Source organism: Paralichthys olivaceus, chromosome 8 (assembly GCF_024713975.1).
Source record: "Paralichthys olivaceus isolate ysfri-2021 chromosome 8, ASM2471397v2, whole genome shotgun sequence".
NCBI lineage: Eukaryota > Metazoa > Chordata > Actinopteri > Pleuronectiformes > Paralichthyidae > Paralichthys > Paralichthys olivaceus.
This window is the reverse complement of record NC_091100.1, coordinates 12,453,139-12,477,159: the sequence shown is the minus strand read 5'-3', so window position 1 is coordinate 12,477,159 and position 24,021 is coordinate 12,453,139. Positions and strand designations below refer to the sequence as shown.

At 39.9% G+C, this 24,021-nt stretch overlaps 2 protein-coding genes across 37 annotated transcripts in view; one reads left to right on the top strand and one right to left on the bottom strand.

Moving 5' to 3' along the window:
* Positions 1–6,939, top strand: part of ank2a (ankyrin 2a, neuronal) — a 72,873-nt gene extending 65,934 nt beyond the window's left edge. For 17 of the 21 annotated variants that reach the window (XM_069529672.1, XM_069529662.1, XM_069529682.1 and 14 more), the window contains 7 exons: positions 186–1,925; positions 2,400–2,489; positions 2,925–3,008; positions 3,102–3,266; positions 3,399–3,572; positions 3,790–3,881; positions 4,917–6,939. In XM_069529672.1, the coding sequence (XP_069385773.1) occupies positions 186–1,925; positions 2,400–2,489; positions 2,925–3,008; positions 3,102–3,266; positions 3,399–3,572; positions 3,790–3,881; positions 4,917–5,130 (2,559 nt within the window). In that variant the 3' untranslated portion in view covers positions 5,131–6,939. The remainder of the gene's footprint in view (positions 1–185; positions 1,926–2,399; positions 2,490–2,924; positions 3,009–3,101; positions 3,267–3,398; positions 3,573–3,789; positions 3,882–4,916) is intronic. The other 4 variants (XM_069529675.1, XM_069529670.1, XM_069529677.1 and 1 more) reach the window with 4 other exon arrangements.
* A 730-nt stretch (positions 6,940–7,669) lies between these two features.
* Positions 7,670–24,021, bottom strand: part of camk2d2 (calcium/calmodulin-dependent protein kinase (CaM kinase) II delta 2) — a 38,184-nt gene continuing 21,832 nt past the window's right edge. Inside the window, exons 5-22 of one of the 16 annotated variants that reach the window (XM_069529684.1) lie at positions 23,710–23,775; positions 22,965–23,037; positions 20,831–20,933; positions 20,593–20,676; positions 20,251–20,345; positions 18,971–19,093; positions 18,375–18,458; positions 17,937–17,979; positions 16,814–16,854; positions 15,486–15,545; positions 14,007–14,051; positions 13,371–13,419; positions 12,773–12,871; positions 12,384–12,404; positions 11,906–11,981; positions 11,723–11,817; positions 10,265–10,493; positions 7,670–9,166 (exon numbers count right to left, since the gene is read on the bottom strand). In XM_069529684.1, coding sequence (XP_069385785.1) covers positions 9,163–9,166; positions 10,265–10,493; positions 11,723–11,817; positions 11,906–11,981; positions 12,384–12,404; positions 12,773–12,871; positions 13,371–13,419; positions 14,007–14,051; positions 15,486–15,545; positions 16,814–16,854; positions 17,937–17,979; positions 18,375–18,458; positions 18,971–19,093; positions 20,251–20,345; positions 20,593–20,676; positions 20,831–20,933; positions 22,965–23,037; positions 23,710–23,775 — 1,390 coding nt within the window. In that variant the 3' untranslated portion in view covers positions 7,670–9,162. Of the gene's footprint in view, positions 9,167–10,254; positions 10,494–11,722; positions 11,818–11,905; positions 11,982–12,383; positions 12,405–12,772; positions 12,872–13,370; positions 13,420–14,006; positions 14,052–15,485; positions 15,546–16,813; positions 16,855–17,936; positions 17,980–18,374; positions 18,459–18,970; positions 19,094–20,250; positions 20,346–20,592; positions 20,677–20,830; positions 20,934–22,964; positions 23,038–23,709; positions 23,776–24,021 lie in introns of all 16 variants that reach the window. The other 15 variants (XM_069529687.1, XM_069529685.1, XM_069529688.1 and 12 more) reach the window with 15 other exon arrangements.

Sequence of the window (24,021 nt, the reverse complement as noted above, 5' to 3'; positions counted from 1 at the left end):
AAATGCAAGTAGGCTACAAGTGAATTTCCATATTGAGAAACAATGAGGAAATTCTACATCTAAAACAAGAACCTGTCCTTGACAAGTGCATATTTCATTTGAACCATTTCACCTTTCATCACCAAAAAAATCGCAAATCATATTTGTTTATATTTGTCCCCATTCCATTGTATCATTTCTTGCAGGTACCAACAGCTTCTTTCAAGACCGATCTTTCAGAACAAGAAAAAAATGTTGATGTAGGACAGAGTCATGTCTTTCCGACCGAGATGCCACTCTTAGAAAATGATTCAGACTCACTTCCCACTCAAAAACTAGAATTACAGATTCCAAGTACATTTGACCTTTGTAAAACAAAATCTGAAATTACATTGACTGATCAAAGCAGCTCACCACAGGAAGAAGATGAACAGATGTCTTTCCCCACACAAAGTGAAGATTGTGGCTTAGCTAAACCAAGCTCAGTGATCCCAGACTCACTCTGCCTAACAGCCCAAGACAGTGCAGATGATAAAATCATCATGTCCCCAGAATCCACTCCAACACCACCAGGGTCTGGGTCCCCTCAGCTTGATCAGCTACTGTCAGATCTGGAGGAAATGAAACTGAAGTTTAGACCAGAGGCACTTGGCCCACCTCTGTCAGAATCCAGTGTTGAAAGCCCTGAAGGTGATCAAAATTACGAGTTTGAAGATCTTTCACCTGAAGATCAATGTCCTATAGATGAGGATGATACCATAAGAGGGATTTCTGTTATGCAGCTCGCACATATCCAGACATCCACTCAAGATGAACCTGAATTAGTCCCAACTGCTGCAGATGAAACAATTACCTCTGAGACAAGTGTAGAATCAAGCTTTGGTCGAGATAAAGACAGTCCTACATCTCCTACTGAGTCACATTCAATCCCAGAATCTCCCCAAAGATTTTGTGACACAACAGAACCATCAAGTTTTCCTTTGGACATATTCAAGTCCAACAAATATGGGTCTTTGCCCAAAATAGTGTGTTATTCTGACATACCTGAAAACAATCTGGTTGATCAACTTGAGGAAGATTCTACAACTGAGATTATTCATGGAAAAGAAAAGCATGAATCAACTAACCCATGTAATGTCTCATGGGATGTGACCGAAGAAGCATCAACACAGAGTATGCAAGATCAACTTCCATATTTATGGGAGGTGACCTCTATAGAAGCCGTTCAGCCTGAGGACTTTTCCTCTCAGTCTCTTTCCGAATTGACACCCGAGACAGTAACAAGACATTTTAGCTTTGAGGATCGGTTCCCATGCCCCTCTTCAAGGAATGTTGAGACATCTTCAGAAGAGGATAGTCCAAGGATCAGTGGACTGTATTTAGAAAAATCTCCAGTAGACTATGAATGTTTTGCCTCTCAACCTACTTCAGTTGAACATAAAGCAGAGACGACTTCATCGACTACTGATGAGGAATACAACATCAAACCTGGATACTCAGAGAACACTTCTCCTGCAACCTTAAATACCTGCGTGCCACCGAGATATGCAGACGTTGTGCATAGTGGTGCAGACAGCCCTACCTTTAAATACTATGACCCAGAGCCATTCTTTGACTGCAAACAAGCTACGTCGGATTTCTCGGAGACCGAGCCCGATGAACCGGAGTCGAGAACTAAGTCAAGTGAAAGGCTACCTCTAGATTTTGTCAGCCATTCTACAGTGCTAGAAAAGGTGAATCGAGGAGTGCTTTTATCTTCTGGAAGTGAGGATTACGAAGATGCTCCTTTTGTCCATGAGCCTCTTCATAATGTATATGAAGAGAGTGAAGAAATAATACACTATTCAGAAGCATCAGATGATGAATTCACCCTATGTGAGGCTACACAACTGCCCCCTGTCTGTGAAATGGGGGCATATGATGATACTCATAAATCTCTGACAAGGGTAAGATGACATTTGGTAAACCATTCCAGCCTGCAAACTTTTCCCAGAGCTGAGCTTTTAAAATATAATATTTGCTGAAAAGAGAAATGACTGCTAACCCCCTCTGGCCTCATGGATTGGACCTAAAACTTCCTATAACCCTTTTTTTTCAGATTTAACCTGTGCTTACTCAGCATGTCACTCTGCTGCTTGTAACCAGCTTTATCACTTACAGTAATAGCATAAGCTACAGCAATAATCACGTTAATTCTTTCCTTAAGTAAAAGCATGGTATGCTTTGCAAATGTTTTTCCAAGCTACAGACTGCCATGTTGTATTTTCCAATGTAAGACATGAAAATTCATTTTAAGATTCTCAAACCCAATAGAAAGTGCACCATGTCAGTCTGCTTACTGCCCACTTTGCTGAAGACATACAGTAGCATTCGTACATTGTCATTCATTAAATGTTCACGGGTTTGTGTTGCTTGGTCAGGAGGTCACTGCAGAACTGGAATCAATGTCAGAAAGTTCAGACGATGAATTTGTGACCACCAGGGTAGTGCGAAGAAGAGTTGTCATACAGGTATCCGATTTAGCATGACCGATGGTGTTTTCAATGAGCATGGAGAGCGTGGCATCCGGAGTGCAACTTTAACCAAGCAAGGTGTTTATTGTCAAGTTCAGGAATTTACTGTCTAACATCCTTTCAAAATGGGAAAGAAAAAATGTGTGTGAAGATTTAGGATTTGAAAGAAACCACTTGATTTGCATACATGGCTGGACCTGTTTTATGCTGCAGTTGTTTTATTTGACAACTTTTTTCTCCCCGAGAATGCAATTTGTTCCCTGTATCCCAAAAAGTCCCTATTTTGTCACATCCTAATGTGCAAGTTTTGTGTCCTATTTCTTCTGTCACATGCGTTGGCTTTGTGTTTTTGAAGTGGAGAATCAAACACGTTAACACAACACTGATCCGAGGTAGCATTGCTGATTATTGTTTTTCATGGTTTCCTCACAGGCCGATGAAATGCCTGACCTGCCCACTCAGTCAGTGACCGAGGAGCAGTACAAGGACGAACATGGACACCTTGTTGTCAAAAAGGTAAATCCTAATAAAGCAAATTTGTGATTGTGCAGCAATACTACTTAGAAACAGAATATTCGGACAACTACCTTTCCACATGGTCTTCCTCAGGTAACTCGTAAAATTATTCGCAAATGTATTTCTGCCGATGGCGTGGAGCGTGAAGAGGTGACCTTGGAAGGAGCCCCGCAGGCGTCCATTAGTGTTGCAGAGGGAGATGGTTACTCCAAAGTTGTGAAGCGGACAGTACTGAAGAGTGAAGGAGAAGATACAGAGGTGTGTGTCCTGTATACTACGTGTGTTTGTCATAGTTATCTAAATCTTCTTTTTTACAGAAAAATAAGACAAACCAATTTATATCGGGGCTAGAAAATATTAAATAACAGATAACCTTTTCCTCTGACCTAGGTAACATTTGTTGAATGTGAGGGTTTCTCAGCATCAAGTCAGGAGCCAACCGAGGGTCGCAAGGTCAGTCTCGTGGAAAGGACAAAGATGGTGGAGGGTGAAAGAACAATGACGCACCAGGGTGATCCATCTTTGGCATCTGACCTCCCCACGGCCCAAGATGACTTCAAACAGGTTTGTTAATAACCTCAACATCATTTTTCCATAACCTAGACTTTGCAGAAATTACTTGCCCCATTGATATGCTGTATGTAATAGGTATTTTATTTTACGTTTATCACCTACAGTGCTTGTGTAAAAATCATTTCAGGGAAGGAACCAGATCTTAGTTTTGTTTTTTCAAAATCATTCCAAATGAAGTGATGATGTTTTCTCCCTTTGATGCCACCAGGCACTAGGTTATATAAGTGGTTTTAGCAGGACAGAACTCCCTCATGTGGTAGAGAGAGAGACTGTCAAAGAAGATGGAACTGTGGTCAGGAGGTGTGTGAGTGTTGGAGCACACTTCTTTGGTTGTGCACGTGTGAATTGTGTGAATTTTTTACAGTGACATCGTTGCTGTGGTTTTATGAGGTTTACTAATATTTAATCTACTAATACTGAATGAATATAGTACTAACATACCAAAATACTGTTACTTTGGTGGAACAATGTTTGCATCCCAATGTCATCATGACAACGTTACAGTGTGGTTCAATGTGTGGTTGAGTAAATTAATGCTTTATTCTATTAAGAATATTATATTATTTCCATTATAATTTTTTACTGTGTAGTATTGGAAAGCACAGGCTAAAAAGTACTGTCAGTGTCAGTATTCAACGTAATTAAGAAGCTATACAGAAGTAACGCAAAAATAACATCCAGTAAGATTTGGCCTCTGTGGTGCTGTGCTGTCAACAAGGTTTAGCAACACTTATAGTGACAGATATGCAAACATACAATCAAAGCATTAATGTAGATTCTTCCATGTAAGGCACAGGTCAATAAAAATGATCATGTACCATACAGATGCTTGAGTCTTCCTCCTGCAGCCACAGGTTTGTTTCCGACCCAACCCTTTCCATCAGTCTCTCTCCTCATTTTACACTTGAACTGTCCCTTAATGCTAATAATAAAGGTGAAATAATACCTTTAAAAAATGATTGTGTAAACCATAAGCTAATGTCCTTCACAGTCATCAGATCTCATCCAAACTGAGCACTTATGGAGCGACATGTGAGATCAAATATGTTTTCAAAGATTGTGTTCATCCCTCCGGTATTTGTCCAGAAACATGGAAAATCTATGCTAAGAGCTAAGTGTTTTTAACATAATTTTTAGATTTCTGCAGTGGGACCTATGACAAAATCTCAACTGCATGCTGGATTAACAAAGCATCATATAAAATGTGGGTGTTGTGTTTCTCTCTCATAAACTATCTCACAACTTTAGAAACATCTGATCCTTTCCAGAAAGCTACAGGTGCACTTTTGTTGCAGTCGAAGTGTCTTCATCTGTTTGTTTCCACTTCAACTTTAGGGCTCACATGCGTAAAGGTCGCACCCACAGACGGACGGTGGTGAAGGGAGCTGGGCGACGCAAACAGGTTCTGCTCGAGCGAGTGGACAATCCCAGGAAGGGGTCAAAACTATGCGAGCTACAGCAGCATCTCCACCAGCTCTTTCATCATTTCCACGAAAAGGATGAGGAGGACACTGATGATGATGAAGAGGAGGAGGAGGAGGAAGAATAGAGGAATGTGTAATACCCCCCCTTCCCCATGACTTCCTGGCTGTGTTAATGCTAAAGCACCACCCCCCTTAATCCTATGCATTAGCCAACTGTAATCCCAGTGCGCACCATTGGCACCTCAAAGCTACCACAGTCTTCCCACTGAAGTCCCGGAAGAAGACGTCCTGTTCACGATGTGGAGGTTTCTTCCCTGGCTGATGTCACGTTATTCATGATTTTTCTTTTATGTTCTGATGTTGTTTTCGCCTTTTTGTGACCAAAGAAATCCTTTATGTTTTCTCCCTGATTCATTTTACTTTCCACGTTAGAATTGTCTCTGAAATTATTGTCCTGATTCTGTGGTAGAGCAACAAAAAAAAAACAAAGAAAATGGTCAAATAATATCTCACATCTACTAACTCACAAAGGTGAAGAACACCTTTCCTGCTAAATACTGGTACTGCTCTAGGTGCTCGGACTGAAAGTCGATATTTCACACAGCACTGCCTCTCACACCCAGAGTTTCTCAGATATTGCTAACTGAAAAAAAAAAAAATTTCACTCACTGTACTAGCTGTAGCTTTGTGTCAGGTGGTATCAACACTGAATTTAACTGCTGCTGCTGCTGCTGTGTTTTGTGTCGGCTATGTGTAATCCGTCTTTGGGAATTATATATTATCTATAATCTAGACATTACCGACATCTGTAGCCTAGGAATTAATAATCACTCATGTGAAGTAGAGCAGGCATGACTAATCAACATCTGTCATTATGATCCTAGCTTTGACTGCTTTGTAATTCTATGGATTGCCCTTTCTGCCTCTCTTTCCCTTCTGTGTGTGTCTTCTTTTCTGTGTTATTATGTGTGATTTTATTTTGACAGGGTGGGGATGGGATCTTGACTTGTATCGTTTGGCTGGTGAATGTGTGAGTGAGGATGCACCGTAGCTCCTGTATGGTTTAAGTTCATCCATGCATGTGTTGAGTTAAATACGGCATCGACAAAGGGTATTGTAGCTGATTTGAAAGACTTGTGTTTGAAGACGACTTATTTTAGTTTATTTTCGAGCTTACTAGTTAATATAGTTACATTTTGTGTTTGACAGCCAATTCGAAATTTCTTTTTTCAGGGAGGTACCACAGAATATGCCGCAGGTGGATAAGAAATTGGTTTTAGAGTCTGATACAACACATGCACTAATGTGTTTCTGCTTTACTTAATGTTAGACTTTATCTTTTGAATTGTGTCGAAAGTGTTGGACCAGGCGTTAGGCAGTTGTGGGGTATGTGTGTGGGTGTGTATGTGAGAATGAGTGTGAGTAAACAAGTTTTGCTAGTTTCAGCAAAGAAAAAAAAGTTTATTTTAACACAAACCGCATTTGCACTCCTGAATGTCGGGAGGAGACACCTCCTTGCTTTTTGTGCACAGGATATGAGGTACAGTATATCGTAGCCACAGCGATAGTGTCCAACAGATGGTGATAGCCCAGACATACACGTAATGAGGCAGGTTGAGAGCTTAAATCTATCATTATTCACAGCTCTGAGTATCGCTACTGTATGTATCTACAACATGTAATGTATTTATTTCACTATCACTGTTTACTTTGTGATTTAGAAAATGCAAACTAGTGGAAGTTCACTGTGACAGGTATGCTTTTAATTTGAAGAATCAGCATCCCTTTTCTGTGATGATGACGGTTATATACATATACAATGCATATAAATATCTATAAGGGCATGTATTACTGTATCAAAATTCAAAAAGACAAAAACAAAACGGCTGCAGTGTCTATGGCTGATAGAGAATAAAAGTCTAGAAACATATAAAGGTGTGTTCTGTGGATTTATCTCTGTAGACTTTAATTATTTTTTCCTTAGCTAAAAAACATGCTGACTGTGCACTGCACACAATTACTGCAGCAAAACCTTTTACACACAGTACATGTATAGCAGACCGGGTACTTTCCCTCGTTTGGCCTCACGTAGTGTAATTGTAAAGGAATCCAAGCATCAGTATTAAAGCTAATATTGAAGTTCTACATTCAATCACATAAATAACCATGTTTACATTTTGTACTTTCAAAACTCTAAGGGACAACAAGACCCAATATATTAGAATCCATTTCATAAAGCGTACTTTTGCTGTGATAAGCACGTCCTGTAGGTCACACACTATCCACCAGGTGTCACCAGTAAATCAGAAAACAATAAAATGAGAGGAACAATGGAGATTAACGCTGATCCAGGCTATTTGATTCTTTAAATGTATTTGTTTAGCTGAAGGGTTTCTGTGTTTATTATAGAGATTATAATTATTCTAATGATCTGTCAAATATAAAAAATAGATCACTGAAATCACAAACTGCCCATTTTACTCTATAACAGGTCCAAGTGATGGTTTAGACTCTAGAGTGATTAAATGCAACTTGAAGTGGTTTCATTTGCATGGCAGTACCAATTTATTCCTTTCAGACTAATCGACACGTTATCATGTATGTATAAACAAAGAGTATATTGTTTGGACTAAAATCACAAATTAATGACACAAAACCAGTAAAAACCTTTTCATCATCACACCTTTTAGCAGATTTATTTATTTCATAAACATGTTAAGCCAACCATTGCCGTGCTGGCAACAGGTACACACCATATAAGGAGTGGTGCATTGCACTGACATCATACTTTTCGTCAAAAGAAATGTTTTATCACATTTTTCCCCTTAAAAAAAAAGAAGAGACAAACCAATTGAAAAGAGGAAACAGTAAGGATGACAAAGACAAGGCATTGTCCTGCAGCGGCGAGGGGACCCCTGGCTCGTCCAAGCACTGAACGTCGAGGAAGACATCCCACTGACTGAAGGTGGAGACTGTGGTGCCTTTGCTCAGTCTTCATCATCTCCCACCTTCTCGGTGCAACTGGCAGAGTAACACACTGGAAATGACGAGAATAAAATGACAACAGAAACCCTACATACAGTCAAACGATACGAGTACAAACATTATGAAAAATGAGCTTGTTTTTTTCTCATTTTTATACAAAATATAACGGGTGCTTCTGCAACCAGGAGTCTAGTTTTTCCTCCTCTTGAGATATGAGGTCTTGATATTTACGCTGGATGTCAACCATAACTGTTACTGTTTTTTACAGCAGTTCCATGATATTGGAGGACATCAGAAACATTTGGGACAAGGACTAATGCACAACATTAACAAATGCAAACAAACAAGTCAGTGATTCACAGATCGAACAGAAGATATTATAGTATCATATGCTCTTACTCACAATATCCCCCCCATGCACTACACAATAGTCTTGGATTTTTCATATATTACATATATGCTACATTCTCTTATTTCTTATTTCACTGATATAAAGGCAAACATACCTCAATGCAAAGTGTAAGCTGCTCTGCTTTTCTTTACATTTAAATTAGTATTATAGGTTGAAATCGAACAATTCAAACAGTATGACTTAGCTCATAGCAAACAGAAATGTAGCCCATAAACTGGATTTCACATAAACTCTTAATTCCTCTGATAGCAAGAATAGCAATTTTCAATGTTTGTTTTTGTTTTTAATCAACAATCACAATGTATATACATCACCAGAACTAAAGCAAGCTCAATTTTAACATTCTGATCTTCCAAATGATTTTTTTTGTATTGCACACACATAAATACACGTAAAAATACAAGAACTAATTTTTGGGAGAGGTTACAGTAGTAGATTTTTAAACATCTCTATTTCATATTTAAAATGCATACCAAAACATCTTAAAAAACAAACAAACAAATGTTGTCAATATGCTTGTTTCATAATGTCCAAATACAGTGTGCCGCCACCGGGTGGTGGTTTCGAATGATGTCCATTAATAAAATGCCATAACAGTAAAATGTATTAATACTTAGTGTCCTGTGCGATGTTAAATCCTTAAAGGAGGGTCAAAAGGTCAGAGAGCAGTCACGGGTTGGTTGTCGACTGCCCGGCTGGATTTGCTGATGGGATTTTTTTTTTTTTTTTTTTTTTAATTGGACCAAATGTTGATATTCCATTAACTGCAAAAAATGGGAGAGAAAATAAATGTGAATCTAGAAAGAGAGATTACACAGAGGAATGGAAATGTTTTTTCTGTCGGTTAAAAATTAACAGCCCTGATAAAATCCCACTATGCATGTTACTGGAAATGTCTCTTACACATCTATGGCCCACCCACACATTTTCTTTTCAGGAAGTGTGCATCATAAAAATAACCTGTTCATCCTGCTAGTTGTTGTGATTCATTATTGCTGGAATTTTTTTGCTAAAGAATATCAGTCCTCTCAATTACGCCTACTTGAATGAACTTGGAAAATGACTCTTCAACTGACGAACTCCCCCAAACTTTAGCAACCATAACTATAGCAAGCTCTGCAGGGTGGTGTCGTTTGTCAAGTTCATATTTAAGACACCTTTCCAAGTTGTTGTTTTAAGATGAGTCAGTGGAAAACATTAAAAACTGCCTTTTATATTTTTATTCTCTTGTCTTCCTCATTCTGACTTGTCTGCTGCTGTAACAGGTGAATTTTCCCAGGTGTGTTTTTATCATATTGTTATGAGCCTTGTTGTGTTCTCTCTCACTCTCTCTCGCTCTCTCTCACTCCCCAGAGTCCATTCAGGTCCCACCTTTTTCCCTGTAGCTGCAGTGTGAGTGCACAAGGCTGGATTCAATCACCAATCAACGCCATGCTGGTTAAGAGGCAGAGAGATGTGTGTGTGTTGGATTTGCTGATCCCCTCTGCTTAAGTCGTGTGTGCTGGTGTTGGTAGCGTGACCATTTAGTTTGTATTAGATTGTGGTTTTGAGTTCAATTGTTACTGCTGCTAGTCAGTGTCACTTTCCCTATTCTTTGTCTATTCATCCGTTGCCCATGACACACTCTGTCCTCCATCTGTATTTTTGAGCCCAAAGTACCACTTAGTTTGTGTTCAATAAAGAGAAACACTAGGCTGAAAAGCAGTAGCTCATCTTATTACCATTTCTAGTTGAAGTTAAAAGTCATTAATGATGCACTGACCCTGGAACACACTATAAATGTGTCATCTTGCTACATCACTGTAGCACTGATGTCCACTGAAATTACTTTGAGCTGCTGCGTGTTTCTTACTGTCTCTTACTGGGAAGGGATGCTGGGGGAGCCAGAGCGGTGGAAGTGGATGTTCTGCCACTTGCCGTCGCGGCGATGCCACACACGGGTCTCCTCAGACTGCATGGTGCGGGGCATGCCGCTGGTGTCCATGTACTGGGTCAGTCGGATGTAGGCAATACATGCTGCGTTCTCCCCGATTAGGTGCACATGTGGGTTCAAAAGGATGGTGTGCACAGGCTTATTCCCTTTAGACAGGGCTGCAAATGAGACACAGAGGTAAATCAAAAACAGCTGCATGGCTTTAAAGAAAACACAGTTTGTACTTAAGAAGATCTACTAACTGATATGAAAACAAGAGGAGCTAAAGTCTCCAGTATGTTGATGCTGGATAGTGGACAAGTGCAGGCTCGCCAAGTGATTGAGGTTTCTGGGACATATCTGGTTTATTTGAACTATTTTTAATCAGGACCGAGGACATTCTGCCATTTATAGCAGCCATTATTCATTAGTGATTTTCTGCTTTAGGGTTGCTCCACAGTCACAGCCGTGCCCTTGGAGTGTACCAGCAAACATGAGCTGTAAACTGAAGGTTGAATATTGATACAGAACAAACAATCTAGCCTCTGCACAGCAATGAATAATTTACACTCTCTTTCATGCAGCCGTGCTCAATACCCCTTTTTATTTTGGACCTCCCTTGTTTTCAAAACATTGAGATCTATACACTATATTGTTTTTCTATTATTGTTATTCTACCAATTAATAAAAAGCCATTCAACAGAATCCTGTGCAGAATGCTGTCACTCTCTGTACATCATGTTTGTCTAACGCTACCTCACTTGTCCACTAGTAAAGAATATTTTACAAAGACATTTCAGTTACACTGTTACTATATGTATTTCATGATCTGCCTGCAAATTATGTTGTGGGTCAAAACCTCACAAAAAAATTGAGGGCTATTACAACGCATGCTGGTTTCTGTAATCATATTCCATTTTGTCATGTTATTCAGTGACCAGGCCACAGGCTATTTTCCAGTGCGTGACATTGAGCAAACAAGTTCCCTCACTGAGGATCACACAGGAAGTTTATCCACTTAGAGCCAACAGCTCATGAATCGGAAAAGTCTTTGTGCCAAATAAAGCAAGTTGAGTTTGGTAGAAATCTATTTTTTTTAAATCTACCCACTTCTGGTAAATGTCACGTTGAATTGAATAAACATGGTGCAACCTCTAATTCTTGTTTGGGGGCAGAGTCAGCCAGCGACTTGAACTTCCTGGAACAAGAACAGCTGTTACAACTCAACAGCTCTGGATAACAGTGACATGCACGATAACTTTGAATTGAGATAAATTTCTTCGAAACTCAGTGACTACTTTGGAATTCTAATTTGCCATTTAGTTAATCCGTTGTGCAGAACGGGATTGCTGGCTGCTGCCCTGATGATGTTACTAAAAGTTTTTTAGTTGATGCTTATTGAATTCACCATTCTCAAAGTAAAAGCGATGGAAGTCATGTCCCTCCACCAGGTTGCCCAAGGCCTCGGGTTCAAAGGAAGTCAGTCCAGGATCACATATCTTCCTGTAAAACCCACAGAAAGAAAACACAATCAGCAACAAGTATTTAGGTGCTACTGGATAAATCCAGAATAAAAGAAAAATAAACTTACGCGTAGGCCTCAAAGTCTCCATTGTTGATAGACTCAATCAACTGCTCAGTAACTTTGATAATTTCCTGTTTGCGAGCTGCAAAACAAGATCACACAACATCAACAACTGCACAAATGGGTTCGAATCATTTGCTAAACGATGCTGTATTTCAGGCAAATGTACGTCCGAGTGCAGAGAAAGAAAATCTGACATCAAATCAGCTTCAAATGGGATCTAGTCTACGGATTAGCAGGATTTCTGAGTTATTAGAAATGGAAGGCGCTCAAAAAAAGTATTTCAAAGCTTTTTTTATACATGTCTGTGGAACATAAGAACAAGAAAGCCTCCCATGACTAATAGTGAGATCAGGCAGGTAAATGCAGGATGACAGGATTTCTTTGACCTCAAAAAAAGCTCAAAAGAACCAAAACAAATCGATGCTCAGATGCAAAGTATTCTCTACAAAACCAGTTTGAACTAAGTAATAGTGGAAGTTACCTTTATTGTTATTGGTGCAGGCTGGGGGATATTGAAAAAATTACTTAATTTGTGCAACAAAAAGACATTAAATAATTAAAAATATTATATACCAAAGACAAAAACTACATTGCTCAGTGTGTTTGTGACTCAGCCTCTTACTGTGTGAGTCAGGGTTAAGGTAACAAAAGAACAGAAGGTGAAGGGAGGAGTGGGAAGACACGACTATACAACTTCTATTCAAATACAGAGGAGGAAATAGGAGCAGGTAATTACAGAAAAGTACTCATTGCAACAAAAGGAGGAAATCATTTGAAAACTATGGGAACACAGGATTTGAGGCATGTCATAGTTTTCTCCAGTGACGACGTACTAAGAAGTGGCACCTCTCTCACGGTGGAGGGACTTACTCTGAACTGAGGAGGAGGGAGTCTGTCTTGAGTCAGACATCTGTGAGGAGCGGCTCTTAGAGCTCAAGATACCACTCACTAAGCTGCCCAGACGAAGAGCTGTCAAGTGTGTGTGTGTTTGTTTGTTGGGGAGGGGGATGTCACAGATATACGGGTTGATTTAAGGCATCCATGTGTATGTTTGGGAAAAGGCAGGATAGAAATTGTGTGGGGGGGTGGGAAATATGTTTTCACCCAAACATAAAAAGGGTGGAAAGAAAACAGAAAAGAGAGATTTAGTAAAACTGAAAACGAGATGGGTATGTAAGAAAGAAAGGGGAACCAGCAAGCAGTGTTTATCTCAGAGACAAAACAGACGAAACCTGATGATGTGAGGGAGGACAGGACAAAAAAAGGAACAGGGCGGACCGCCTTCTGCAAGAAGAGCTGACAGCCAGAGGGAGGCTGCGCTACTTAATAAGCTGTGTATCTTAACTGCGTTTAAAAAGAAGGGTGAAGAAAAACAATCAGTCTGATTGGACATGTTGAGGACTGACTGGTCTAAATGCAAAATGTAGGTGAGAACTGCAAGTATGAGAGGGGACACAAGTTTTCTTACCTTTTACATCTTCATCCTCTATGGTGGTGTTGGCACTCTCAACGGACTCCTGAAGACAACATGTTATTTGTATTTGTGTAGTTAAATCATTCAGTATCTGAATGAGTGCTAACCAACACCATTGCCCTCTTTATAAATCAGTCATCATGATGTATTACAGTTTATGTTTGATATATCAGTGAGAGCTGAAAGTTTCTGATAAAAATGCTCTTTCGCAAAGTCATATTTTGCAACACTAATAAAGTTAGGCCATGAGATGTTGCAATCACATGGTCAAGGTCTTGATGCCCAATAGACCAACAGGATTTATTCATAATTTATGATATAACAACAAAAGATAAGACCTCTCATTTGAGGAGGGAGATACTGCAGAGGAGGTTATGTTTTCACTCCTATCTGTTTTTGTAAGGCAATATATTATCAAAAAACCAAACCAACAGGATGTGGCCTGGGTCAATAAACTTTACTTTCTTTAACATTGTGAAATAGGTCAGAAAATAATTAATGGATCTTGAAAAAAATGAGACTTGTTTAGATAGATATGATATCTATGAGTGTGTGCACAGCTTTGATATTAATTGTTGCCGGTAACTTTAACACAATTGAATGTTTGTTTGTAATGGTTTATTGTTATACCTTGTTTCCATCCACAGGGTTGTGAATGACAGTTGTCTGTGGTTCCTAAAGAGAAAAAATAAAAAGGGAAATGAAACTGTTTGGGCATTTGTGTAATCTCAGTGTTTGAAGAAAGTGAATCACTACTTGTTTGTATGTAGACTTGTATACACTAGCATAACTATTAGAATTACACTAATAATAATTTTAACATGCTGTTACAACCCTTAAGTTATTTATCTGAATAGTATAAATAATACTTTCCACCTTTGCATCTATCTATCTATCTATCTATCTTTAAACCTATATTTATCCTATATCAGTATGAAGATATGTTCCTATATCTTCCTTCCTGCATGATATTGTTGCCAAAAGTCTTTTTTTCTATCTCTGCTTTTCTTTCATCAGCCTCACCAGTCTCCTGCCATAGTAATCAGATGTCTGAGCTTTTGTGGAATCGATCTTGATGACCAGCTCAGTCCTTCTAATCATTCAGCCAGATTACACTAGATTATAGCATCAGCACTCTGCATGTCTGTGTGTGTGTTTCACAGTGTGTGTGTGTGTGTGTGTGTGTGTGTGTGTGAGAGAATGGAGAACGAAAGGAGGATAGAGAAAGATGTCATGTGCCTGTGTTCATGCGTAATCCTCCTGACAGCGAATGGGGAGGCGGAAAGCCTTTGAAATCATGCAGTGCAGCAGTCATGTGGCCTGACATCGGCAGCCAGCAGTCATCAGACACCACATGCAAGCCAATGAGTGACAGCCAAGCCACAATGACAAAAACCAAAGTAGCAGATAACCTCACTCTCCAGCCATGCACAGACAGCAAACTCTCAATATTACATCATTCATGCTCGGAATTTTAAAGTTTCACATGCAATAAAAGGAAAAAACTACATTTAATGATGTGGGAGGAGCCCATGCATGATATATGTGTGTGACGAGACAGGAGGGATTCTTGAAGAAGGGAAGGGGGACGGGGAGCGGATGCGGGGGGTGAGGTAGAGGTTGCCCCTAACAACCGATTTAGGCCAACGCTAAAAATCCAAACTATATGATTCTTATCGTTTCAACTGCTTGTACATTATAAAGGTAGAGCATATCCAAAGTGTGCCCCATGCAGGCTATTCTAATTCAGATGAATGAATGAACACATCATTCTGAATTATGAATATGTTAACTTTCATAGTATCAAGTAGCGACACATGCTGTGCACTCACAAAAGCTTCTACACACTATTTCATTCAGGGGTAGCCTTAAGTTGAGTTAGACATTTCACCACGCGTTATCAGCGATGGTTTTTGTTTTCTTCTTTTAATATTCTTACACACCAGATTAGGAATTTTAGTCATAACAAGGAAAATTGGGATCAAACAGAAACTGGTCTGGGTGACTGTGAAAGGGTGAACCTGTACCTCCTCCACAGTGGGCTGAGAGGTTGGGAGGATGTGTTGTGGATGAAGGTGCGACTGTAGGTGAGGGTGTGTGTGTGTATACCAGTGCAGGGGCAGGGCCAGTGTCTTTAGGACTGGTCACTGTGTTGGCTTTGTTGTTGACCTGCAGGGGGCAGTGTAGAGGGGGATATGACTCACACACACTTTTCAGACCTGAAACCCCCCCTCATACACACACACACACACACACACACACACACACACACACACACACACAAGATCCAGTCCATTCCAAAAGATATCATCCCAACTCATACTTCCTGATGATACTGTATGTTGCCAACCAAGATGTGTTGGTTAAATGTGCGTATTTTATAAAACACACTCAGACCCTGTTTATACTTGATGTTAACATTTATCTTGGTTGATCTGAACACAAATCAGAGTTTGCAACTGCTTCATGTGCCTCCAAAGCTTCCAGATGACCACATGTGTTCATTCTTTGTTTCTTCCTACATCTACTGTTACATCTTTGTTTCATATCACAATGCAGTTCAGCACTGTCTACTTAAGTTGCAATCAACAAATACACAAGTTCAGGGACAGCAATCGAATTTATTTTTGACCATCCTCTCTGTCAGATAATTTAGGAATAAGCCAAAAACATTTATTTAATATCCAATCAATTATTATAAAGTAGGAAGCTATGACAACAGGTCTCCAAAACAGAATTTGGGGCAAAACACACAGCTATGTTTTCAATTTACTTCATACAAATTATAACTGATATATAAGATAATATGATGTAATATAATCCCTGGTAGCTTCTATATTCAGTATATGTTTTGCATATTCACAAAACATGGCATATAGACATATCTTCTCACCAAAGTCGTGCGCTTTCAGTTTTCATTATAATCTCTATGTTTTTTATTTAGTTTTTATTTTCACTTTCCCTCAGTCATGTGACCTGTTAAAACTCCCCGGACTGAATCATGCAGTGTGACAAACTGTACATCTGGGTTAGACCCACACACAGCCACGCTGATTCAAACAAGGTATGTCATGGTCCGACCTCCAACTTTAATGTAAACCAGGAACACAAAATTATTCAGTCTCACAAAACTCTCAACACACTGCATCAAGTGTTCATTTCAGATGGCAGCCTAAACAAATGGAGAGATTATAACAGATCACAACAGTATTTGAGGAATATATAATCAATGTGCTATGCCACAAAACAACTGTTAGATGAAGCTGAGGAAATAACCATTCCCACTGCTTGGAGTGACTGTCCCTGAATGATGATGTTATTCAGTGCAAAATGCATAATAATAATAGTTATAATCCATAAGGCTCCTCTGATACAGAACATTCCAACAGACTAATGCAAGAAACAAATCATTTTCTTCACTGTGCAAAGCCACTCACCTTAACGCCGTCTGTTTTCTTGTTGAGCAAACTCTTGGCTGCTGTGGACGGAAAGAAAGAGACGACACGTCAGCATGAGAGTTGACAAACTGAGTCCTGAGGCCTGAGGCTACACTAACATGCAGCAAGCATATCCATCAACTGTGCTTATCCTCAAACTCCAGGTGCAAAATCCGACTGCAAGGTCCATGATGCAATGCAACAGATGCTCTCAACGGCTCCATCGAATATGCAAAGTTATTGATAATGAACATTTATTCACATGGGAGGGGCTGAGGGGAGGGCTGTGTTTAGAAGGTGATGAAAAGGAGAGTTTGTTGATATCCAGAAAACTCACACAGCATTCTTAAATGAACAGTTGCACACACACACATGCACTTAACCACTAGTGCCCACACATACAACCCCACCATTCATCTCTCACTTTGTTTCTGAGAATCCAAACACAAGGTTGCATTTCAATATACATGCTGCATCTGTGTCTAAATTTAATTCTGCTCTCATATTGGTGCTTTTGCAAGTGTGAGCTTCAATGTCACTCTATTTCGAATTCCAAACACCTTATCTTCATGCATATAAAACTGGCTATCAGAAGAAAGACAAATAAAACTTATTGGTTGGGCCCAAACCCACATATTTCCCTGTCATCCCCAAAAGTCTTACCTCAAATGGTTACCACATTCCACACAAAAGAAGGAAAGAAAATTGAAAAAGGAAGAAAATAATGAATAAAAAGAGACACAAACGCACTAATGCACTGTAGAATGAAGGGAGGAAGCCCGAGTATTTAGAGATAGATCAAAGGAAATGCATGCAAAAAAGTATGAGCGGTATAGAGTGACAGAGCAACAGCTGAAGACAGATAAAGATGACTCTGTTTTACCAATGTCATATTTGCGCCAAGATCGTCTGTGTTTTACAGAGAAACATATCGAAGGTGCTGCAACATTTGTTAACAAGTTAAAGGTAAAGATTTAGCTTGTTTCCTGACGATGCAATATTCAGAGAGCAGCTAAACAAACTACCCCCAATACAGCATTTCCAACCACCTGCATTTTAAGATTAATGTTTTAGTCATGTTTGCTGAAACCAGTTCTCGGACACTACACTGAGAGAGACATACCTGAGAAGTTTCTTGTGACCAGCAAAGTGGTCAATATGGCTCCCTGTAGTGATAGAAGAGAAGGAAAGAAGAGAGGGTAATGATGATGGAAGCAAGGAGGGTAGGACGGAGTGAAGGAAGTGAGGAAAGGGAGGAAAGTAATGATGATGGAAGGAAGGAGAGAGGGAACGGAATGAGGGAGGAAGGAAGGAAAGAAAGAAAGCAATGAAGATGGAAGGAAGGAGGGAGGGAAGGAAGAAAAGAAAGGAAGGAAGGAAGAGGAAGATCCATTATAAGGTTACAGCATGAAAGTGGAGCACAGCAACTTGAGGGTTTAGAGAGCAACTGATCATTTCTACGTTAACCTGAGAGGAAACCGAGGTAGAGAAAGAGGGGGAGAGAAAGAGGATGGATTGTTGCACATAAATAGAAAACCTAAAGGATTGCCAGAAGTCTCACCTTGAGTTTCCTCCTGGCGTTGAATTTCTTCAGGCACTCCACAGTCTCCTGCCTGTGCATCATGGAGGCCACAGTGGACCGTTGCTGCAGGGACAGAATGAGGGGATTTGAGAATTAGGAAGGAATGGAAACAATGGGTGGCAGGAATGTGTGGATGTGCATATGTGATCATGTACGTCAGATAATAAGACATTTCAGCAGTATGTCAACTATGGTGGTTCACTAGTATTAGCGTATAGATATTTATTTGTCTATCTGGGTCTGTGAATTTCTCTGTCAGGGCGTGTTTGTGCCAGGAAACATATGAAACCAACAAAAAATATTTTGTTGGGAGTTGGATCAACAAAAAAATCAAGTTGCCATTTTAAATACAATCCCTGTTAATGAACATATGTGATGTGTCATAAGAATTAACAGAAATACAAAATAAATATAATGTAAGTAAGTATCATAATGCAAAGAATAGTGTTGCATCTATATAAAGTACATAACAAAAACACATTGTACATGAATAATACTTCGTAGCCCTCCATAAAATGCTCAGTCGAATTATCTGTTAATATAGGAAGATGTTGGGGTGTGTATGCGCCACATACGCAGATCCAAGGGTGTTTGAGAGCCTCCGCGGCAGTGATGCGTTTACTGGGATTGATAGTTAACATCTTGTTGATCAGATCTTTGGCCTCAGGAGTTACAGTGTCCCACTCTGGGGAGGGGAACTGTCAAAACAAACACACAGTGTCAAAACTCATTATTCAGCTAATACACAAAATATACATCTGATATTTTAGTCTAAGGAAAGAAAATAGTGTCAACCATTATCGGAAAGAAAAAGACAAAGTAAACCTGTGTGTAAGACTGACTGTGTGCTCTACTAAATGATCTTGTAAAGTATAAGTACAACTGTACTGTACATGTACTGCAGTGGGTGGAGTATTCAGAAATATTGTTTGTTTCCCTATCACTAAACCAGACAAGTGTTATCTTCTTCATTAATGCAAACTAGAGAAAAATATTGAGCCAAAACTTCAAGTAAAGTGTAGAAGAGCTTTGTTTGTGCCGTTTGGCAGCACAGCCTTTTCAAGATGACAATAAATCGTATAAATCACCTGTTGGCACAAATACTTTTTTAACCAGTATCAAGTGACTGGCAGCTTTCACTTCCCCAACAGAACTTCACACAGCAATTTTCTAGCTCATATTTTTTGGTTTCACTTCCAACATGTACCAACCATCAGAGTGCATGTTGTTGACAATGTAACATTTTGAGGCAGTAGTAGGAGAAGAAGAACAAGGTCCTCCTGTATCCAGTCTGATATAAAGTTTATTTATTTCATGTACTTTTCTTCAGCCAAGTTCTCACAGTTACTTTTGCCTTTAAAAGGATATGATGCAGCCGACTTGAAGCTTGGATCAAGCAACAGGCAACACAACTCCTCAAAGAAAATGTGTGAACCAAACGCCCACAGCTGGGATTGTTAACAAACGGTACCTTCATCAAATTAAATTCAGACACTCTGAAATACGTTCTGAAGTGGCTGTGGTACAGTTTAATCTCTTGAACCAAGCAGTGAACCTCAGCAAGCTGTCCTCTCTTCATCAATATTGGCTGTAGCCAGGTATTCAGTCTTTTGAGGAGCGGCAGATCATCCCTACATGATGTAAATCCAATCTATCTTTTTCCATGGTGCAATTTTTTTTCGATCTTCAGGCAAGTTGAAATTCGCCTCAGAATAATTTGCTGTTTTGTGCCATTTATTCGCTATTGATCTGTAAATGCCTTGTTTAAGTCAGTGTTAGCGCAGGGTTATGGTGATTAAAGGTTAACTCCAACCCTTTAACTGTAGCCCAAGCTTTTATGCAAATTCACACTTACATCATAGGCCCCGGCCTTAATTTGTTGGTAGAGACGGTGCTGATCCTCGTCCCAGAAAGGAGGGTAGCCTACCAGCAGGATGTACAAAATCACACCTGGAAGACAATGACATGAAGTTAACCATGACAGAGCCAATATCAAAGCAGTGCAGTGCTTTAATGTTCACCATCACAAATAAGTCACTGATAGTCATAATACACTTAAAACAACATGAAGCTACAGTGTGGGTGACACGGTTCTTCACACACCTGACCAGTTCAGACAAAGCCTGAGACTGAGGCTTTAGCTCCAGCGTCAAGTTCATTCGAACAGTTGCAGTGAGAGAATTTGAATGTTATTTACCACAGGCCCACATGTCCACTGCTTTCCCATATGGGTCTTTCCTCAGAACCTCCGGAGACAAGTAGCCCGGGGTGCCGGCAAAACCTGGAGGAGTGAGATGGAGGGAGGAGAAGTGGAATGGAAGGGCGGGAGCGGGCAACTCATTGACAATGCTAACTGAATGATTGATTGATTTGTTTGGTTGCTTGATCGACCAACTGATTCACCTTGAAAAAACAATGGATGGATGAATACTCACCGAACCATGCCTGCTGGTCCCCCTGCACCTCGATAGCAAGCCCAAAGTCAGCCAACTTGACCGCCGCCCCCTTCAGCTTACTGGCCAATAGAAGGTTCTCAGGCTGGGGGGGGCGGAGTCAAACAGGTTAGAGGTGAGAGGTCACACGCTCTGGGAACAAGCCGCCCACAGACACAGATCTAAAATCAGATTAGCCAAACCAAGTCCTAACAAAAACCATTAGGGGTCAACTGTGCTAAACTGCTATTAAATCAGTGTCTGAGGCAACTCCCTTTCTGCCTCACAGATGACAGGGAAACAGAAATGTGCACGGGACCAAATCTCCACGAGACCATGGACATGTTCCATGCCGGGGCTGTGGACTTGCTCCCAAGGTCTCATGGATTGTGAGAGAGTGAATTGGTCACAGACATGATGAGTTTGTCCACAGTGACGTCAATCCACTGTTCAAATCCATGAGTGGGAGCACAGTGCACGGCGCAGGGGGGAGGATACAGGGGGAAGGTGTGGTGTAACAGAAGACGCTGAGGTGTTAAAAAAAAAGTGACTGCGCCACATATGTGGTAACCACAAACAACACGAACACAGTGAAGAACAATCACAAATACATGCAAGCCCACAGCAAGGACATGTGCACACACAGACACACACACACGGACACAGGTGCAGAAAAGTCTTTGCTAACCTCAGGTCAGTTAGACAGCGTGCGCTAATGAATAATACATTTCCTAACATTTAGAAAGTCTAACCACAGACAGGCTGTGAGCCGTCACTTCATGGTCAGACATGAGAGTCAACAGGACACTGATTCTATCTGACAACTGGACACATCTGCATAATCATTTACATAATGATGAATAAATCCGCCTGATTATGAAGCATCTGAAAACTTGGAAACTTGAAAATTACTATTTTTTTCTTTTTCTCTACTGGTACAATTAAATGTTTATGATCCATTCGAAGAGCTTCCCTGTTTTCTCGTCCCTCTTTCCTCCACGTGAATACAGATTGGACCGTTAGAATATGTATGACCTTGGAAAATCTTTCACATCACAAGATATATTTTTTTATGTAATTATGAAAATGGTGATCATTCCTCAGGTTCTGGCTTGTGATTGCTCCTATTCCTGTCGCCAGCTCTACATACTCTCTCACACACGATGTTGCCATGCTGCCTGCAACATAGCGCTGGTGTTAAAAAAGGATCTTTATTCTTGACTTTGGCAGGAGCAACATTGAACCAACAGTATTGACTGTCTCAACAAGGATCCAGTGTAACACTATAGCAGGGCAGAACGTGTGGGTGTGTGCAGTTTGATTTGAATTCTAATCCTGCAAACCAGTAATGAAGTGAATGTTAAAGCAAAGCTCAAGGTCAAATCTCAAAGCTGCCAGAGCCTCTAAAGACATATTGAGGATGTAAGAACGAAAAGCCCCAAAACAGGATAATGTTTCTATGACGGAGTATTAGGGTCACTTAAAGGGGAAAATGTGAGATATTGGGAATAAAGTCACAATTTTATGAGCAAAAAGTTGTAATTTTACGGGGAAAAAAGTTGAACATCAAAGAAAAAAGTTGTAATTTTAATAAAATCAATTCTAAATTTTGGACAAGTATCAGGACTTTCTTTTCTAAAGATAGAACTGTACCAACTTTGAGGAAGTATATTCATTTCTGCAGAAGGAAATGTTTGGTAGTGGTTGACTGCGACATTATCATCGGTCATATCTGCGTGATATTCAAAGAGGTTTTGTAGTTACAATTATACAGTTTCTCATTTCTCAGATTCACATATTTTTATAGTTTTTCCCCATTTTTTTATTATACTTTTTTCTCTTTAAATTACTGCTATATTCTCATTTTATTAAGACTTTGTAATCAATAAATTCTGATTTTACTCAATAAAAATGTGATTAATAAATCCCATAATATTACATCATCATTCTCAAAATCTCAAGAATAGTTTGTCTTCAATATGACCCTAATATTCTGTAGTATTCTTCTTTTCACATGAGAAATCACACAAACAAATGATAAAAGATGGAAAGGTAAGGACAATGAGAAAACTTTTGTCATCTGTTGTACAGAGTCAGGTCTGAACAGAGCCGCACCCTCAGCTGCACAGATACAAACCTTCAGGTCCCTGTGGACGATTCCATTAACATGGCAGTGATGGACACTCTCCAGGATCTGCTGTATGCAGTGGCTGAGGGGAGGTAGAGCAATGAACGAGCACAGGGGTGAGTTGGAACAAATGGAAGGAGAGACAAGAGAAAGAAAAGAGAGAAAGGTGGAGAGAAAAGAGACATGAAATTCAGTGAAGGGAAGAAAAGAGGAAACAACCCCATCACAATGTATCATATGTTCCTCTTATTAGACTTGTTATGAGTGATGCTGTTTTCTTTATGTATGACACAAAGTCATATGATGGCAAGTCATTTTTCACAGGGTATGATGTATTACACTGTAAAGAGGATCTAAAGCTTTGCAAGGTCTATGACAAGGAAACACACACACACACACACACACACACACACACACACATACACACACACACACAATCTCTCTCTCCCCCTCTCTCTCTCCTTCTCTCTCTCTCTGGTCATGTAGGCTGTGTATGATTAATGCCGCAGGCTATATGTCGTTAATCACCTTTATAAATAACTCTATGAGATGCCTCAGAGACAAGGCAGCTGCATCACACCTCTGAGACGACCATATGTGAAGCACACAAATATACACACAAGTACAGTATGTAGGCGCACCAGTTGTTCTCTCCGGCAATGGACAGAGATGCATAATAGCTGCTGTGCTCAGCAGTGTGTGAGTGTGTGTGTGTGTGTGTGTGTGTGTGTGTGTGTGTGTGTGTGTGTGTTACCTGGCGTCGGCCTCGCTGTAGTACTCCCTGGCTACGATATCTTCGAACAGCTCCCCTCCTGTCACGCTGTGGGGAGACAATAGTGTGCACACTGAAGAACAAACATTTAAATTTAGAATGAATCACTCATTTATTAACTTACCGAATCGCACACATATACCTCACATCTACATAGACGTACTTACACAGCGGAGTATATATATATATAAGTAAAAATTTTATAGCAGCGCCCCAGTACAGTGAATATATATGGTTATATTAAAATGTAAATACAACAAAGCTTCCTGTTACCATGAATAAAATTGTGGATTT